The sequence below is a fragment of the Ooceraea biroi genome, chromosome 12, assembly GCF_003672135.1.
Source record: "Ooceraea biroi isolate clonal line C1 chromosome 12, Obir_v5.4, whole genome shotgun sequence".
Taxonomy (NCBI): Eukaryota; Metazoa; Arthropoda; class Insecta; order Hymenoptera; family Formicidae; genus Ooceraea; species Ooceraea biroi.
The window spans coordinates 3,659,619-3,679,052 of record NC_039517.1 but is presented as its reverse complement, the minus strand read 5'-3'; the positions used below and the strand labels follow the sequence as shown (position 1 = coordinate 3,679,052).

Here is a 19,434-nt window from a genome sequence, read left to right as displayed (position 1 = left end):
GTTGTTAACTACTTAAATCTATGAGTAGCCCCTTCTTGTCACTCTTGCCCATAGCGGTATCGACGTATCGCGCTTCTCACGTAGTCAGTGTCAACTCGACGACGGTCCGCACTTCAGCTCGCGATGCGGCTAACTCGTACTGCCTGCTCGGCGATCGCGCTCGTTTTATTCGGCAATGTAATGTTGCACGCGAGCGGCACGCCGGAAAGTAAGTGGCAAACGAATATCGCGCGTGCGAGGCATCCTGAAATCTTTCCCGGAATCCTCGCGACACCGCACAATGCACAATTCTGTAAAACAAATGATGAAAGTTATAAAAAGTTTGCAGATTCTGCGTTTCGATCTTATTAATCCGTTAAACTATTTGCTTGCAATGTATCTGGAAATAAGCTATGTAGCTTAATAAAACACATATCATTAGTATTACTGTGTGATTAAATGTTTTTTTCTCTTTCTGTGTGTTTATCTTATATTTTCTCGCGTTTATATAATATATAATATTGAACTTATAGACTTAATAAAGTTGTATCGATGAAACATACTTAGCATAAACGAGGGAGATATCTCTTGAGATATATCTCGACGAACAGTCGAGCTTCCTTATTTAACAGCAGTTGCAGATTGTCGTCATTTATCCACTTGTACCGTCATTCAAGGCACATCAAGTGAATAAATGAGTGCCAGTATTTCAGAATATTCACAGATTATTCGCAGTTAGCATTGTATATTGAAAATGCGAAGTGACAAGGGCATCTGAACACTTGAATAGAAATCAATTTGTTTTCATTTACATCTGTTTTCACTTTTTGCGTAACAAGTAAATAAATTGTGCTCAATAAATCCTTGAACATCATGGGCAATCAGAGAGGGAAAATTAAATTATCAGAGAAATTAAAAACAAAACAGTCTATCATTTTGCGAAGCATGCTTCGCGGGGAAACGTGAGCAAGGCACAAGTCACCGTATCTCACGTAGTTAACGAAATTACAGCTTCCGATATTGTTTCTTAATGATTTATTATAGGGAACCCTATGTGGAATCAAACCTGGACTGATCGGTTGAAGCAGGATCTGTTCGTGAAATACGATAAGTTCGCTCGACCGACGCAACATTATAATACTACGACGGTCAACTTCGACATCGCCGTTCTTTATGTCGATGTGGCAAGTATGCGATATTAAAATTTACGCAGCGATGCGGCCTCGCTTTCATGTGACTCTACAATCGATATATTGACTTTCAGGATGACTTCAAGTCTACCATCACCATCAACGGGTGGGCCCGGCACGTAAGTTTGATTTCTTTCGATCTGAGCTTCGATATGTCAAAATGATTACAATTTGTCATAATTTCCCAACTTCTAGCACAACTATTATTGTGTCTAATAATTAAGCCTGGGCTTAAAGTTAGAATTAATATTCTATTAACTCTATCATAAAATTATTCCGTAACTAGGCGGTAATCATATTAGCATTTGTGTATGCAACAATGACACATTCAATATTCATGTATTATGTCTTAATATTCAGGCATGGATAGATGAAAAGTTAAAATGGGATCCCTCGAGATACGGTAATATCCAATATATTCACGTAGGGAATCACGAGGTATGGCAACCGGACATTCTGCTGTATCAGAGGTACACGATCCTGCACTTGGGTTCTTTTGAAAATGCCGATATCTAAGACCCTGTGTGTGTGAAAATATTTAGTGTACCTTTCTTTCAGCGGAACTGCTGGTACAGTCGAACATTACGGTGATACTAACTGCATCATTTACAACGACGGCCGAGTGTTATGGGTGCCACCCGCGCAATTCATTGGTCTTTGCGAGCTAGACTTTCATCTGTGGCCCTTCGATACTCAGATTTGCACGTTGACCTTCGGTTCTTGGACGTATCACGGCGAGCAGATCAATCTAGAATTGCGCGAAGCCGAGGATAATGTATGACAAAACGTTATAGTTGATCATTCGGAAATTTCATTAATTTGCTACGTTTACAGTAAAAGATTTTTCTTAATGAATTTCTATTTTTCACTTGGTGAAGGAAATTCTAAGAGAATAGAAAGAAAAATCTGAAAAGCTGTAATAATATTAAAATACAACTATTAATTTACAACAGGAACCTCTTTACGTTAAAAACGCGGAATGGACTCTGATGGACATAAACAAAACGCGTAAATCGACTATTTACGCCTGTTGTCCGGATGCATACATCAATTTAAAGTTTCAGATGACTTTAAAGAGAAATTCGGCGCTTTACAGCAGTATATTGATAATGCCTGCTGCTGGTACGCACATCATTATTTTTTAAACAGTGCAAAATTTATCACTGCATGTAATTTAGCTTCTAACGCTTATGATTCAAATTTTTAGCTATAGTTTTCCTGGTTCTACTTACATTCTGGCTACCACCTCACAGTGAAATGAAAATCAGTGTTGGGGCCTGCACTGCGTTGATTATCTCCGTGTTTTTGGCTTACTGTGGCCTCAAAGTGCCATTAACCACGAACCCTCCACTCATAGGTAGATAGAAAAACATTTTAAGACACACGATTGCATGAAAAAAAATCTTGATATTAACAAACAAAAATAATTTCTTCTATGACACGAGAAAACAGCAATTTTGTTATTTCAAATAATTAATCTTTCTATTTGCAGTCTATTTTTACAGTGGCTGTCTCTGCCTAGTAACAATTTCGTTAGTGATATCGATCTCGGTGATCAACATGTCAAAAAGGATCTTTTGCAAACCACTTCCGCGAAATATCAAACTGTGCCTACTAAGCTGGCCCGGAAAGCTACTAGGTCTCTCTGACCTCATAAGTGTGGTAATTAATTCATTAATTTTATATTAATTTTCGTTGCATTTGTTATTAATCATGTATAAGTTACCTTTGTCGTGATAATTTTCTCCTGCGACATCATAAGTGTGGTAATTAATTCATTAATTTTATATTAATTTTCGTTGCATTTCTATTAATCATGTATAAGTTACCTTTGTCGTGATAATTTTCTCCTGCGACATCATAAGTGTGGTAATTAATTCATTAATTTTATATTAATTTTCGTTGCATTTGTATTAATCATGTATAAGTTACCTTTGTCGTGATAATTTTCTCCTGCGACATCATAAGTGTGGTAATTAATTCATTAATTTTATATTAATTTTCGTTGCATTTGTATTAATCATGTATAAGTTACCTTTGTCGTGATAATTTTCTCCTGCGACATCATAAGTGTGGTAATTAATTCATTAATTTTATATTAATTTTCGTTGCATTTTGTTATTAATCATGTATAAGTTACCTTTGTCGTGATAATTTTCTACTGCGACATCATAAGTGTGGTAATTAATTCATTAATTTTATATTAATTTTCGTTGCGTTTGTTATTAATCATGTATAAGTTACCTTTGTCGTGATAATTTTCTACTGCGACATCATAAGTGTGGTAATTAATTCATTAATTTTATATTAATTTTCGTTGCATTTCTATTAATCATGTATAAGTTACCTTTGTCTTGATAATTTTCTCCTGCGACATCATACACGAAACCACGTTTCTACAGATTGAAACGCGGCGGCCAATGCCTGGTCAGGAATTGCGTGGCAAACTTACGGAGGAATCCGCTACCAATTCGACATCCAACATTTCGGAAGATGGGGATCGACAGAACATGATCTTCCCAACGAAGAACATCACGCAACTCGAATGGATCTTGGCGAGCACGGCTGTCGATCGCATCGCATTCGTGCTCTTCTGCTTTATCTTCACAATAATGGAAATAATGTACATAAATCAAGTCGGTTAAGTGAAATTGTTTTCTGAAATCATTCGAACGCATATCGCGCGCGCGCTTAATCTACGAATCGAATCGTGAATCGTTATTCAACGTTGATTTATTCTCGTAAATAAGTATATGTAGGTCTTATAATATATACAAATATATCATACAAAGCCACGCACACACGTATGCATATACATATACATACATATATACCTGCATGCGTGGATGAAAATATTTTTTAGCTTTCCATTGAGAATATATTGATGTTGCGTATATTTGCGACGATTTCTTTATCTGTAAACAACGACTGTAAAATACGCTAGGGCTCAATGAATCACGTTTTCCTATTCTCTATCGTATAAAAAGACAGTATCAAAAGCATTTGCATTTTCTGTGTTCTCTACAAATCCTAATCTCCGGAAGCAGCTGTTCAATTTTTATACTCACAAGCTCTTACGCTCGTATGTAAATGGGATTAACAGTCTTGAATAAACTTATTGTCCCAAGATACAAGAGAGAGTATCGATAAATGTAAAAGCACTCCGCACTCTAATCATCCGCCATCCCGTCCTTGTTACTACGCTGCTGCTGTTTGCAATTTTCTTGAGGCCAGTTCAAGCGTAATGCATGCTAAGCTGGTAAAGTACGACATCGCCGGAGATTCGTAAGGTGTCCACGATCGACGACTGCAGCCTATGCTTAAATTCGCCGATCATCCTGTTGCCTAACCATATGGTGTACCCCTCATACTCGCAACGAATGCTGTTACGCCAAATAAAAATGTCTGTTATTTCATGAAAACCTGCAAGTTGATATTCTTAATCTATTGATTCCTGAACATTATTATAATTCAATCGCAACGAAGAGTTCGCGACTTCAGAGGACGAATTCCCGTGAACTCCTTTCAATCCAGGTTCAACAGGCCTCCGAATCCAAGTTATGCGATTATCAAAACTGGAAAGAGACGAATGCGCTTACTTGCTAAAGGGGAGAACAAAAAATCTTACGTAAGCAAAAAATCTCGACCGGGCATCCAGGATAATTGACCTTGGTGTCGCTCCTCGTGGCTCCACGCGCCGTTACTCCAGCAATTCATGACGACGTACGGCGCGCTACTGCCGTACAGGAATCGCGGATTTAAATGCAGCGGTATGATGGGGTGAGGGTAAATGGTCTTGCCCTTCTGCAGATTCACGTAAAATCTGCGAAGAAATGAACACACCTCGTTGCGACAATAGGTGGGATACGCGAAGATTGCAGTCGCAAAGCAGCAGTTACTCACGAGTACGGGAGTAGCTTCAATCTCCCAGCGATGGTCAAACGAGTACCGACACGAAATTCGCTTCCAAAGTTAACAGTGACGGGAACGTCCTGCAAAAGGGACATCCAGAGTAATTCCTTGCCGATTCTTTTGCAACTCTTTTAATCTCACGATGGAAGAAGTGAGTCTTACTAAAAAATCCACGAGTGGTTCCTCCCCCGTCAGCACCAACGCTCGGGACGGTCTGTAAACATTGGGATCTGGATAGACGAACAGATTAAGCTGGCGTGTCCTGACGTCTTCGATGGTCCCGTTCACTTCGAGGGCTGTGACGTCTTCCAGGGGCGATCTGTAGGAAAAGGCACAGAAGTGTTCTCCATTTACCGCAATCTGCAATAAACGGATGACGATTGAGAGTAATTGGCACTTGCTTGAAACTTATAAATGCAGTAAGTGCTCCAAAGCGTTCTACGCGCGGGTCTTACCTGAAACGCGTCGTTCGTGCAAAAGATCATGAGGTGCACGTAAATATTCCGGCGAAGAATGCACCCGCTTGGACCGGCAGGCGAGCAAGTCTCCTCGTCCTCCCACGTTCCACGCAGTCTCGTATTTCGGACGATGTATCCCCTGTCTAACCGCGGATTGAAGTGCAAGGCGATGTTCCCAGGCGTCTTGCACGTTAGATTCACCGAAAATCTGTAACGCAGTTAATTAAAAGATAAGCATGTGCCAGTTTGGGCTGCAAGCCCAGAAAGAAGCATTCATGCTGCCACGCACGTACTATTGCGAAACAGGAAAAGAATTTTCAGTGTTTAAGAATTCTCAATATTTGACCTGCGATCAGCATAAATCAGTAATAATAACAATAATGACAATCGCAACGCTGCAGATAAAAATTGTGAAGCGAGTACCTTGAAGCGTGCTCAGGTATGTACCCGGTAAGAATGATTGCGGACGTCGGTTTCAGTGGTTGCAGTGGCACTGGCTTGCAGACATTCTGAAATAAAAATGAAGGCGACGGGTCAGTGTCTCGCATCTCGGCAATTTTTCACCATTAATTTTCGACGACTCATACGTAAATGCTCGTCAATGTTTGCACGTGAATCGGCGGCATCTGCCCGCGCGCGCGACAATATTCGAAAATGTGGGCCTACTAACGATGACCGCGGCTCGTCGTCGTTCATCGTCGCGTATGTTTCACCTGTGAGAGCGCGAGTTTCTTCTTCAACACGAGAACGATAGTGCTAACAATTTCAATCGGACTTTTTATCGTGTCATAATTGCCCGGCACGCAAATTTCTGTCACGTGACCACCCGATCTTGGAGGCCGCCTGCGGAAGACACGGCGAATCATGTAAATTATTAGCGTTGACCATCGAGAAGGTAAAAGGTAAGCCAAAACGTCCAAAGAATCGTCTTCTTTTGTGAGTTGAATGACGGATTCGAATGATAATTAATATTTCGTGATTAACATTTCATCTGGCTCTCTGGAGACTGTCCCACTGCTGTTGAGACTGTATTGGATTTGTTTCGCAGACGATCTTTCGCCAAATAGGTTATCTTGACGAAAACGTGAACAGTAATCCCATCGTGTACATTTTTATATTTGTTGATACTAATTATGGTAATTGTGAAGGAGAGCTCCTTCCTATCCGATTTCCTTCAAACTTGGTAGAAATGTAAGGTTTGGTCCTAAAACACGATTGTGAGAAGGAAAATCGTCGCTCTCAAGTAGAAAAAAAGTTATTACGTGCTGAAAAATGACAGTTTTGCGGTTAGGAAATCTGTCATACCGGTAATCGGTAATTGTGAAGGAGAGCTCCTTCCTCTCCAATTTCCTTCAAACTTGGTAGAAATGTATATTTTGATCCTAAAACACGATTGCGAGAAGGAAAATCGTCGCTCTCAAGTAGAAAAAAAGTTATTACGTGCTGAAAAGTGACAGTTTCGAGGTTAGGCAATCTGTCATACCGGTAATCCGGTAATTGTGAAGGAGAGCTCCTTCCTCTCCAATTTCCTTCAAACTTGGTAGAAATGTATATTTTGATCCTAAAACACGATTGCGAGAAGGAAAATCGTCGCTCTCAAGTAGAAAAAAAGTTATTACGTGCTGAAAAGTGACAGTTTCGGGGTTAGGAAATCTGTCATACCGGTAATCGGTAATTGTGAAGGAGAGCTCCTTCCTCTCCGATTTCTTTCAAACTTGGTAGAAATGTATATTTTGGTCCTAAAACACGATTGTGAGAAAGAAAATCGTCACTCTCAAGTAGAAAAAAAGTTATTACGTGCTGAAAAGTGACAGTTTCGAGGTTAGGAAATCTGTCATACCGGTAATCGGTAATTGTGAAGGAGAGCTCCTTCCTCTCCAATTTCCTTCAAACTTGGTAGAAATGTATATTTTGATCCTAAAACACGATTGCGAGAAGGAAAATCGTCGCTCTCAAGTAGAAAAAAAGTTATTACGTGCTGAAAAGTGACAGTTTCGAGGTTAGGCAATCTGTCACACCGGCAATCTACGGGCGTAGCGCACACTGACCAAGCATGCGCGGTGTTTTTTCACACGCTTTTTATGCTTATTTTGTTCATAGTATACTTTATAGCAGCGAAATGTAAGATTACTTGTGTTAATTTCCAAATTGCTATTACACTTCGGACACTGTATTTCTTTGTTTATTAAATGATGCTCATTGGCAAATAAAAAGATAATTTGGTAATTAAGTATACTACAGACGACCTTCCCGATTTTAAATAAAAAACGCGGTTGGGTTGGGTTAGGTCTTTCGCAGTTTTTACTTTCGATTAAAGTAGAGAATAATTTCTATTTAACTGTTTGATTTTGGTTAGAGCAGAGAATACCGTGTATTTAACTATAATTACCAAATTACCTTTTTATTTGCCAATGAGCATCATTTAATAAACAAAGAAATACAGTGTCCGAAGTATAATAGCAATTTGGAAATTAATGCAGGAAAATCACCGATTCCGCCGGTAATACAGACGACTCCAGGATCGCCTTAACACAAGTAATCTTACATTTCGCTACTATAAAGTATACTATGAACAAAATAAGCATAAAAAGCGTGTGAAAAAACACCGCGCATGCTTGGTCAGTATGCGCTACGCCCGTAGACTGCCGGTATGACAGATTTCCTAACCCCGAAACTGTCATTTGAGTAAGCTGTAACTTTGGTTCTACTTGAGAGCGACGATTTTCCTTCTCGCAATCGTGTTTTAGGACCAAAATATACATTTCTACCAAGTTTGAAGGAAATCGGAGAGGAAGGAGCTCTCCTTCACAATTACCCTAATTATTAATAGTAAGACTTGTATAACATCCATGTAGGTGTGTAGAGGTTATCTATCGTTGTAAACCAAGCATGAGGTAATAGTAGACGAGACGCGTCGGTAAGTACCGATGGTAACATACCGACTGGCAGACTGGTTTGAACACGTGCAGGCAACTATATGTAGACTCGTGATTTGGACAAGGACAGAGCCGACAGAAACGAAGTGGGATGAGGCTGATACTCACTACGGGCACGGTCGCCTCGTCAAAATGGGAGAAATCTTTGAACGCCTCCTCTCTCGCCGCGGCGAAAACGTCACTGGATGAGGATGACATGTTGTCACCAGCACAAATTCACTTGACAAGCGGCCGGGCCCGAGCTCCGTCCGTCAAATCAAATCTCCTGTCGAACGCGCAGCATCGGCCGCTCGTGCACCAGCGCCTCTCACGTCGGCACGTCGCTTCGTCTATTCTCGTCTGCTGTGCGAATCCGCTCCGTTTCGCGCGAGAATGCGACAGGACAAATTGCAGTTGCGATTGCGCCAACTCGCGTTGGCGCATACTAGGTGACTCACGATTAACGCACGTATCTTATCGACTCTGCCCCCGCAACGGCTCGCAATGTTTTCAATCGAGACTTCGAGACACGTGCAACGTCGTGTAAGCCGGATTAATTAGCGTCATCGAGGCTATTCTTATCTCGAGGACCACCTGAAACTATTTGCTCCGTGTCCCGTACATACGTGAGGCGAACTTGTGAGTTTTGCGTGACATTTGGTAATTTAGTAACGTGAGTAGCAGTCGTCGAGTTATTAAAATCGATTGGATTGAAGGACAAGAGAAGAATTGAGAAGTTTTAAAGAATGTGTTATGAAACAAAGTTGCAAGAACATCTTCCTCGAGAGCACTTTGGTCGCTTCAATCCAACTTCAAGAGGTCTCTCGTAACAGATTTTATTTTCAACAAGTTACATCCCTCGCAACGTACAATATGTATTTCTCGAACATTATATAGTATGTGCCAGCATTTGGAGCTATACAAGCGCTATTTTCCTATGTAATCAATATACAGGCCATTTATTAATAAAAGTGAGCACGGCTGCTCTACATTGACAAGACAAGACAATTGTAACAAGTCACTTGCACATAATTTCCCACTCATTGTTCACAAATGGACATCTCCATCGAGATTTAGGGCTCTTATTCTCAACACTTTTTGATAAAAGCGGCTTCAATGTGATTTCTCAGGCAATCGGATGGTTTTCAAGCCCCTTTTATAGGCTTTTATCGATAGAAGTGAGTTGAGAATATGGGCCTGGGTGTTTCTCAGTCTGAAAAAGTATTGACTGTTACAAAATGAGTAATGCAAGGCCGTGAATGTATCGAACACAGTTAAGAGTAGATGGTTCGGTTGTTTTGTATATTTGAAACACACATCACGTCATAATCAGAAATATGATGTACATACTAGGCTTGTACCGTATCATTATCACACATGCCCCTTTAATCCTTTCGCTTTCGTTATTATAACACACATACGTTCACCATGTTTGAGAAATCATAGTTATCCACCAAAAACTTGTCAGCTAATAAAATTTGTTTTTACAACTCTTAAATCATTTCCCCTTTTTTCACAACGATATATATAGATATTTTAATTTATGGACACCAAGAAGTTGATTTTGTGATGCAATAAAAATGTTCAACGTTAAAAGACGCAAAGCGTAATGTTCTTAGCACGTTTAGTTAAATTTGTTATTCCAAAGGGATTTCTCTGAAATATGGAAGCGTCTCAAAGTTGTGCAAAATGTTTAGGCTTGCTTGAGTATCGTTCATTCTTGATCCACTTATGACTTATTGCTGAAAATAGATATTCATAAAATAAGATAATTGCGATATTATTCCCGCGATTCTGCGATTCTCGCAGATGATAATCTTCATTACTTTGTGCGATCCTGACCGTTTTGGACGGTATTAGTTATTGCCGGTAACTCATTGTCACTTGTAACGGAAGGACAATATTGCAAAAACAAAACGGACGAATGTCTTTAACACTTTATGAAAAAAGAAAATCTCAGAGCGGTTTATTTAAATATCACGGGGCTCATGCGGATCCGGAAGTTTTTGCCAGTTGGGTTCCACGCCCCAAATTTCGCGCGCGTACTCGGCAATTGTGCGGTCCGATGAAAATTTCCCCGACGACGCTATGTTGTGAATAGCCATTTCCACCCACTTGTTCTCGTCCTGAAAATCACGAGCGTGTCATGAAAATTTTAAGAAATAACACTTGAATATAAACGCAGCATTAGTGAAATTGAATACTTTTTTGATTTTAACATTAAAACGGAACTGGTTGGATACCTGATAGACTTTGCTGACGTTATCCTGCATCTTTATATAGCTCTCGTAGTCGGCCAAAGAAAGAAATCTGTCCCACTTGAGCAACACATTAGCAATATCTCCGAACTCGTCGGGATTGTTCGGACTGAAGAATCCACCTTGGATCTGATCGATGCACTGCTTCGCCTCTGGCAGTTTGTTGTAGTAATCGTAAGCGTTGTAGCCTCTCCTCTTCAAGGCCTCCACTTCGTCTACCGTCATACCGAAAATAAAAATGTTCTCTCTGCCCATTTCCTCCGCCATTTCTACGTTCGCGCCGTCCAAGGTGCCGATGGTCAACGCACCATTCAGCTGAGAACACGATGCAAGATTTTATTCTCTGGATAATTACGTAATGCTTCGGAGTCGACTCGTATTTCATTGGCAAAAGCTACTGACCATAAACTTCATGTTGCCAGTGCCAGACGCCTCGGTGCCAGCGGTCGAGATTTGCTCGCTCAGGTCTGCCGCGGGTATGATCTTTTCGGCCAAGGTCACTCGGTAATTCTCAAGGAAGATCAGTTTGAGTTTGTCGCCAACGATCGGATCGTTGTTAACGACGCTGGCGACGCTGCAAATAAGCTTGATGATTTTCTTCGCTAGGTGATAGCCCGGTGCCGCTTTGCCGCCGATCATCACAGTTCTTGGAACGAAAGGGGCAGAGGGGTTCCTCTTTATTCGATTGTACAAAGTGATGACGTGCAAGCAGTTCAATAATTGCCGTTTGTACTCGTGTATGCGCTTCACCTGTCGACGAAATGTCGTACTTTAATTCGCAATTTTTTATCAATTAGTTAATAAAATTATTCTTTGATAGAAAAATATTCTTAATTGATGGTGATACTAACCTGAATATCGAAGATAGACGCTGGATTGACCCGAACGCCGTACTCTTTCTCCAACATTTGCGCTAATCGCAACTTGTTCTCCTGTTTGACTTTAACGATGTTACGTTGGAACACTGGATCTTTTGCCCATTTCTTCAGTTGTGTCAACTGTTCCAAGTGGACTGTCCATTCACTACCGATTTTCTACGGATTGTAAAATAAATCTCGTAAAAACGTATGTAAAAAAAGAGTCATTCATTCTCTGCAGAAGTATTCGAGCATTAAAAAAGCACTCCGCGTAATTGAAATACTCACTTCCTCGATAATGTCAGACAGATTTGGATTACAGAGCAACAACCATCTTCTTGGCGTGATGCCGTTCGTTTTATTTTGGAATTTCTCCGGTGTCAATTCGTAAAAGTCTCGGAAGCTAATGGAGAATGGAGATTAGGCGTGCTCATTAATCTCGATTCGCAAGTTCTGACAGACATAATTCAACATGAAACGTACACACTGTCTTTGAGAATTTCCGAATGGATACGGGCGACTCCATTTATAGCGTGGCTACCGACGATCGAAAGGTGAGCCATATTGACTCGCTTTTCGCCTTCTTCCTCTACCAAGGACATCCGGCGTACGCGATCCATGTCACCGGGCCACTTGGCTGCGACATTTTGAAGGTGCAGATGATTTATGTGATAAATTATCTGCAAGTGTCTCGGAAGAATGCTCTCTAGCATCGCGGTAGGCCATCGTTCCAACGCCTCGGGAAGAACCGTGTGATTTGTATAGGCGCATGTGCGCGTCGTAATATCCCAAGCCTGAAGAGTTTTCAACGGTTTTCGAAATCATTCGAAAGATACTTACGAATTCTTATTCTTCTATATATTCTCCGAGAATGATAATCGTTTTTAAACTTATTCAGATTATTCGGAGGAAGAGATTGCCGATACCTTGTCCCAGGAGAGTCCCTCGACGTCGAGAAGAATCCTCATGAGCTCAGGAATAGCGAGGGAGGGGTGCGTGTCATTGAGCTGAATCGCCACTTTGTCGGGGAAGGCATCGAAATCAGTTCTATGGTGCTCTCTCGAGCCGAATTTGCTGGACTTGTATCTTCGAATGATGTCCTGTAGAGTAGCGGCAACCATAAAGTACTCCTGCTTCAACCTAAGCTCCTTGCCTTCGAAGAAGTTGTCGTTGGGATAGAGAACCCTGGAGATGTTCTCCGCCAAGTTACGATCGATTACAGCCTGTATGTAGTCACCGTCGTTGACTGAAAAAAATACGAATAAATTTTTAATACCGACATTGGCACGCAAGAAAATTAGATTCAAGTCCAGCACGGATTGAACGTACTTACAGAACTTCAAGTTAAATTCTATGGGCGATTTCGCGGACCACAGCCTTAACGTATTAACAACGTTGTTTTTGTAGCCGGGGATTGGACTGTCATAGGGCATAGCGAAAACAACCTGTGGCAAATTACGGTAAAGAAGGAAAAATAAAACAGTGCGATTATTATCGCGAACATTTATACGGAATAGTTGAGATAAAATATTGAAAATTTCAGTTACCTGCGTGTTTACCCATTTCTTGCCCCCCGGCGTGTCGATTACGTGACCGTAGAAATTCACCGGCAACATGAACTCCGGTCGGGCTTTCTCCCAGGGATTGCCGTATCTGAGCCAGTCGTCCGGCTCTTCTACCTGCTCGCCGTTTTTGATTTTCTGCGCGAATATACCGTATTCGTAACGTATTCCGTAACCGTAGGCCGCCAAGCCTAACGTGGCCATGCTGTCCAAGAAGCAAGCGGCTAGACGACCCAATCCTCCGTTACCGAGGCCAGCGTCTTCCTCGAACTCCTCCAGTTCCTCTATATCTAAACCCATCTACGGTAGAAACGGCCATGGTTATAAGGTGTGATTCTGGGCTCTTCAGCTCTTTCCTGAGCGAAGATAACAGTTGATTGGAAAATTAGTGAAGGAAGTGACTGAAAACTTGCCTGATACATGGCTTCGTCGCACGCCCCTTGTATTCCCAGATTGATCATCGTGTTCTGAAGCGATCTTCCCATGTAATATTCCAACGACAAATAGTACACTCTCTGAAACAATCAAGATTCACGATTACGTATAAGTACCGTAATATCACCGAATGTAGAGGAAAGTCCCCGATTATGAGATACCATATCGATTTTGCCGAATGTAAGGAAATCTATAGGCAGAATTTAAAAATGTAATACGTTCGCTTGAAGATAATTTAATAAGCTTTAGGTTGGTGAAATGAAAAATCTAATTTAAATATTATTTTTTCTGAAAATTAAACAAATTTGAAAAAAGAGCTTTACGCAGGATCGCGAAAGTGTGCTCCTAATATAAGATACCTTGAGAAATCGGTGTTAAAAGTGCAAAATACATCAGTATTGCGAGTAAAAAACTTTATTAGATATTTTTATAAAAATACTGCTGCCACAGCCTTCGCCAAATCTTCACGATCCCACTGTCGACGCTTCCTCGTTTCTCTAACCTCCATAGTCAGATTCTATAAAAATTAAATACACAGAAATTCGTAATATAAATTCGTATTAACTTTTCTTTAACCTTAAGTAGTATTTTCTTTCTTTGTATTACACTACATAATCTTCATATTCGAGCAATAATTATCTCATATTAAGAGTACCCTGAATATCTCATTATACGAGCTACACGCCTAGCGGTTCCGCGATTACGTATAAGTACCGTAATAATATCACCGAATGTAGAGGAAAGTCCCCGATTATGAGGTACCATATCGATTTTGCCGAATGTAAGGAAATCTATAGGCAGAATTTAAAAATGTAATACGTTCGCTTGAAGAGAATTTAATAAGCTTTAGGTTGGTGAAATGAAAAATCTAATTTAAATATTATTTTTTCTGAAAATTAAACAAATTTGAAAAAAGAGCTTTACGCAAGATCGCGAAAGTGTGCTCCTAATATAAGATACCTTGAGAAATCGGTGTTAAAAGTGCAAAATACATCAGTATTGCGAGTAAAAAACTTTATTAGATATTTTTATAAAAATACTGCTGCCACAGCCTTCGCCAAATCTTCACGATCCCACTGTCGACGCTTCCTCGTTTCTCTAACCTCCATAGTCAGATTCTATAAAAATTAAATACACAGAAATTCGTAATATAAATTCGTATTAACTTTTCTTTAACCTTAAGTAGTATTTTCTTTCTTTTTATTACACTACATACTCTTCATATTCGAGCAATAATTATCTCATATTAAGAATACCCTGAATATCTCATTATACGAGCTACACACCTAGCGGTTCCGCGATTACGTATAAGTACCGTAATAATATCACCGAATGTAGAGGAAAGTCCCCGATTATGAGGTACCATATCGATTTTGCCGAATGTAAGGAAATCTATAGGCAGAATTTAAAAATGTAATACGTTCGCTTGAAGAGAATTTAATAAGCTTTAGGTTGGTGAAATGAAAAATCTAATTTAAATATTATTTTTTCTGAAAATTAAACAAATTTGAAAAAAGAGCTTTACGCAGGATCGCGAAAGTGTGCTCCTAATATAAGATACCTTGAGAAATCGGTGTTAAAAGTGCAAAATACATCAGTATTGCGAGTAAAAAACTTTATTAGATATTTTTATAAAAATACTGCTGCCACAGCCTTCGCCAAATCTTCACGATTCCACTGTCGACGCTTCCTCGTTTCTCTAACCTCCATAGTCAGATTCTATAAAAATTAAATACACAAAAATTCGTAATATAAATTCGTATTAACTTTTCTTTAACCTTAAGTAGTATTTTCTTTCTTTTTATTACACTACATACTTTTCATATTCGAGCAATAATTATCTCATATTAAGAGTACCCTGAATATCTCATTATACGAGCTACACGCCTAGCGGTTCCGCGATTACGTATAAGTACCGTAATAATATCACCGAATGTAGAGGAAAGTCCCCGATTATGAGATACCATATCGATTTTGCCGAATGTAAGGAAATCTATAGGCAGAATTTAAAAATGTAATACGTTCGCTTGAAGAGAATTTAATAAGCTTTAGGTTGGTGAAATGAAAAATCTAATTTAAATATTATTTTTTCTGAAAATTAAACAAATTTGAAAAAAGAGCTTTACGCAGGATCGCGAAAGTGTGCTCCTAATATAAGATACCTTGAGAAATCGGTGTTAAAAGTGCAAAATACATCAGTATTGCGAGTAAAAAACTTTATTAGATATTTTTATAAAAATACTGCTGCCACAGCCTTCGCCAAATCTTCACGATTCCACTGTCGACGCTTCCTCGTTTCTCTAACCTCCATAGTCAGATTCTATAAAAATTAAATACACAGAAATTCGTAACATAAATTCGTATTAACTTTTCTTTAACCTTAAGTAGTATTTTCTTTCTTTTTATTACACTACATACTCTTCATATTCGAGCAATAATTATCTCATATTAAGAGTACCCTGAATATCTCATTATACGAGCCACACGCCTAGCGGTTCCGCGATCATGAAATCTAACCTCTACAATTAAGCAATTCAACAAATCGCGTATTTTCCTGTTACTACGATTCTACTCTATCATTGCATACTGAATTTATTGCCAACCATTTCTTTATTATATAATAAATAAGGTTTAAAGACTTACCTCAAGTTCCTTTGACATGTTCACAATTTCACAAACCTTTTCTTGCAAAGGCTAAACGCAATAACGAACAATGAATTTTTCACTAAATACATTTTACACCAAGAGTAATAAGTTTATGGTGGAATTAACAGATAGTGCTCACTAGTTTAGCAGAAACCCCATTATCTCATATTAGGAGCATATCTCATAATAGGGGATTCTCTAAATGTACGTATATGCGCGCGCGGATGTCAAAAGTGTAATCAGATACGGTAAAACGATAATTTGGATTCTCTGATTCTTTCCAAGTATGCTAAATTGATGCATCGAATTATTGATGTATAATTCGAATTAATTTCTGTTTTTGTACATGCACGCGCGCGCGCACTGTCATCCGTATTACATCATTAGCATAAATTGTTGCACTGCATGACAGCGGCCGCACAAATAAAAATAAACTGTCAGATCTTCGTCTCAAAGCAGGATAGAAGTCGTTCAGGGTCGATCAGCTGACGCCTATTATAACTCGTAGAGACTGTTTTGATTTTGTGAGTCACATTGTGAGTACTTACCTAATCAGGCAAGACATTTTGTTTGTATAATCAAATTCTTAGAAATTCTCATTTCCATTATGTCAGTAAATTATACTTGTGCAACAACAGAAATATATTCGGCGTGCGGAAAGCGCTCCACAGTGACGTGACTGTATCGCGCTCGTATATTCAGAAAATGTATCTTGAAATAGAATGTGAAATGTTTTGCCTGTGCGCGGCAAATTGCATCTACGAGTCTCGTGCGAAGCGCTCGCGACTGTAATTTTAATTAACAGATTTTCTGAACGTACAATTTTACGTTGATTTTGCTTTAGTCGACATGAGTCAGAAGATTATTTTATTAATTCTTTATTAATTAAATCTTATTAATTTGATAAAACTTTGAAGTCATGTAGCTATCACGCTAAAGATTTTCGGGAAAGTCATTATCAGCGAACGAAGAATAACTCGGAGATTCTAACCAAAAGAGATCAGAAGATCATGATAATTGCTCGGAAGTCATATTTATTGTTAATAAAAGATTCAAATCTGATTAACCCTTTGTTATTCAACTGATCTTTGCACCATCGTGCGCACAGAAGAAGAAAAGAATCATCGGAGTTAAGTATCACTAACCTCTCAACTGTTTTCTGTTCTTCTTCATTAGAGAAGACATATAACCTAGCCCAGTTTCCAGTATTGCGCAAAACACACATACTCCGATAAATATAAATAATGTAATAATGCATCGTCGCGTTCGTGTCGACTCACAGTTGTTATTGATAAATCGCGTAATCTCAGACCGGTTCTTTGCAACTTTTAACTGTCGGTGGCTCGTCCGTTGTCTTAATGAACTATAACCGAACCATAATCAACGAGCTTCCTACATTGCGAAATATAACTGATAAGAGCAAAGTGCAGCGAATTCTATCCAGTTTCGCAAGCACGCCCTCAAGCTCTCTCTCGCCGGGTCAGGGTGGATCCTTCAATAAATTTCTTTAAACTCTTCCTTCGATAAGAAACGAATTGTGTTAAGGGGATGCTGGAGTTGCTAGTGAACTATTTTTTCACTATAGCGATGGTAATTGCAGTTTCGAAAATTCTCTTTATTGCTTGTGCAGAATACAAAATTCCTTTTCCACAAATGAAGTATAGATAGAAAGAAAGTCCGCTCTACAGGACTTTATATTCAAAATGGAAAAAAGTTAGGAAAGACAAATGCAAGTTTTTAACTTTTTTCCATTTTGAATATAAAGTCCCGCAGAGCGGACTTTCTTTCTATCTATACTTCATTTGTGGAAAAGGATTTTTTGTTCTGCACAAGCAATAAAGAGAATTTTCGAAACTGCAATTACCATCGCTATAGTGAATTTCTTCGCGATGGTGCTGCCATCGCACAATATTTGCACAATAAAATGTTTTTTACAAAAATTTGGCAATTTGTACGCACAAAATCGCTGTTGAGCGGTGTTTGGACACAATTAAGGAATATGAGACTGCTTTTCGAAGTGACTTTAGAAGCGTCATGAAAGAGAATTCTGTGTTTTCCTTTAGGATTAGAGGTTAGAATACAGGAGAACACAGAATTCTGACTTTATATTCGAAATGGAAAAAAGTTAGAAAAGACAAATGCAAGTTTTTAACTTTTCTATTTTGAATATAAAGTCCTGCAGAGCGGACTTTCTTTCTACCTATACTTCATTTGTGGAAAAGGATTTTTTGTTCTGCACAAGCAATAAAGAGAATTTTCGAAACTGCAATTACCATCGCTATAGTGAACTTCTTCGCGATGGTGCTGCCATCGCACAATATTTGCACAATCAAATGTTTTTTACAAAATTTGGCAATTTGTACGCACAAAATCGCTGTTGAGCGGTGTTTGGACACAATTAAGGAATATGAGACTGCTTTTCGAAGTGACTTTAGAAGCGTCATAAAAGAGAATTCTGTGTTTTCCTTTAGGATTAGAGGTTAGAATACAGGAGAACACAGAATTCTGACTTTATATTCGAAATGGAAAAAAGTTAGAAAAGACAAATGCAAGTTTTTAACTTTTCTATTTTGAATATAAAGTCCTGCAGAGCGGACTTTCTTTCTACCTATACTTCATTTGTGGAAAAGGATTTTTTATTCTGCACAAGCAATAAAGAAAATTTTCGAAACTGTAATTACCATCGCTATAGTGAATTTCTTCGCGATGGTGCTGCCATCGCACAATATTTGCACAATAAAATGTTTTTTACAAAAATTTGGCAATTTGTACGCACAAAATCGCTGTTGAGCGGTGTTTGGACACAATTAAGGAATATGAGACTGCTTTTCGAAGTGACTTTAGAAGCGTCATGAAAGAGAATTCTGTGTTTTCCTTTAGGATTAGAGGTTAGAATACAGGAGAACACAGAATTCTGACTTTATATTCAAAATGAAAAAAAGTTAGGAAAGACAAATGCAAGTTTTTAACTTTTTTCCATTTTGAGTATAAAGTCCTGCAGAGCGGGCTTTCTTTCTATCTATACTTCATTTGTGGAAAAGGAGTTTTTGTTCTGCACAAGCAATAAAGAGAATTTTCGAAACTGCAATTACCATCGCTATAGTGAACTTCTTCGCGATGGTGCTGCCATCGCACAATATTTGCACAATCAAATGTTTTTTACAAAATTTGGCAATTTGTACGCACAAAATCGCTGTTGAGCGGTGTTTGGACACAAGGAAT

At 39.0% G+C, this 19,434-nt stretch overlaps 3 protein-coding genes and 2 long non-coding RNA genes across 5 annotated transcripts in view; 2 read left to right on the top strand and 3 right to left on the bottom strand.

Moving 5' to 3' along the window:
• Positions 1-54: 54 nt before the first annotated feature.
• Positions 55-4,171, top strand: LOC105285071 (acetylcholine receptor subunit alpha-type acr-16). Its single transcript, XM_020033506.2, has 9 exons — positions 55-208; positions 1,024-1,163; positions 1,244-1,288; positions 1,530-1,639; positions 1,728-1,944; positions 2,123-2,291; positions 2,377-2,526; positions 2,662-2,831; positions 3,572-4,171. Exons 1-9 carry the CDS (start codon positions 124-126, stop codon positions 3,812-3,814), a joined length of 1,329 nt encoding a protein of 442 aa, XP_019889065.1. The 5' UTR covers positions 55-123; the 3' UTR covers positions 3,815-4,171.
• LOC113563055 lies at positions 2,978-3,598 on the bottom strand. The gene is made up of 2 exons (XR_003407294.1): positions 3,310-3,598; positions 2,978-3,225 (listed from the first exon to the last, which is right to left on the bottom strand). It is a non-coding gene; the product is annotated as an uncharacterized LOC113563055 (long non-coding RNA).
• On the bottom strand, positions 3,887-8,745 carry LOC105285070 (galectin-8). Its single transcript, XM_011349026.1, has 7 exons — positions 8,584-8,745; positions 5,963-6,048; positions 5,537-5,747; positions 5,244-5,441; positions 5,073-5,161; positions 4,798-4,992; positions 3,887-4,552 (listed from the first exon to the last, which is right to left on the bottom strand). Exons 1-7 carry the CDS (start codon positions 8,671-8,673, stop codon positions 4,405-4,407), a joined length of 1,017 nt encoding a protein of 338 aa, XP_011347328.1. The 5' UTR covers positions 8,674-8,745; the 3' UTR covers positions 3,887-4,404.
• Positions 8,746-8,751: 6 nt separating this feature from the next.
• On the top strand, positions 8,752-9,455 carry LOC105285075. Its single transcript, XR_894985.2, has 2 exons — positions 8,752-9,093; positions 9,171-9,455. It is a non-coding gene; the product is annotated as an uncharacterized LOC105285075 (long non-coding RNA).
• The window catches only part of LOC105285074 (glycogen phosphorylase), a 32,605-nt gene continuing 22,448 nt past the window's right edge, over positions 9,278-19,434 (bottom strand). Inside the window, 10 exon segments of the mRNA XM_011349030.3 lie at positions 9,278-10,580; positions 10,698-11,027; positions 11,115-11,462; positions 11,564-11,746; positions 11,858-11,972; positions 12,053-12,363; positions 12,496-12,815; positions 12,903-13,014; positions 13,117-13,431; positions 13,545-13,646. Of these exon segments, the coding sequence (XP_011347332.2) occupies positions 10,425-10,580; positions 10,698-11,027; positions 11,115-11,462; positions 11,564-11,746; positions 11,858-11,972; positions 12,053-12,363; positions 12,496-12,815; positions 12,903-13,014; positions 13,117-13,431; positions 13,545-13,646 (2,292 nt within the window). The 3' untranslated portion in view covers positions 9,278-10,424.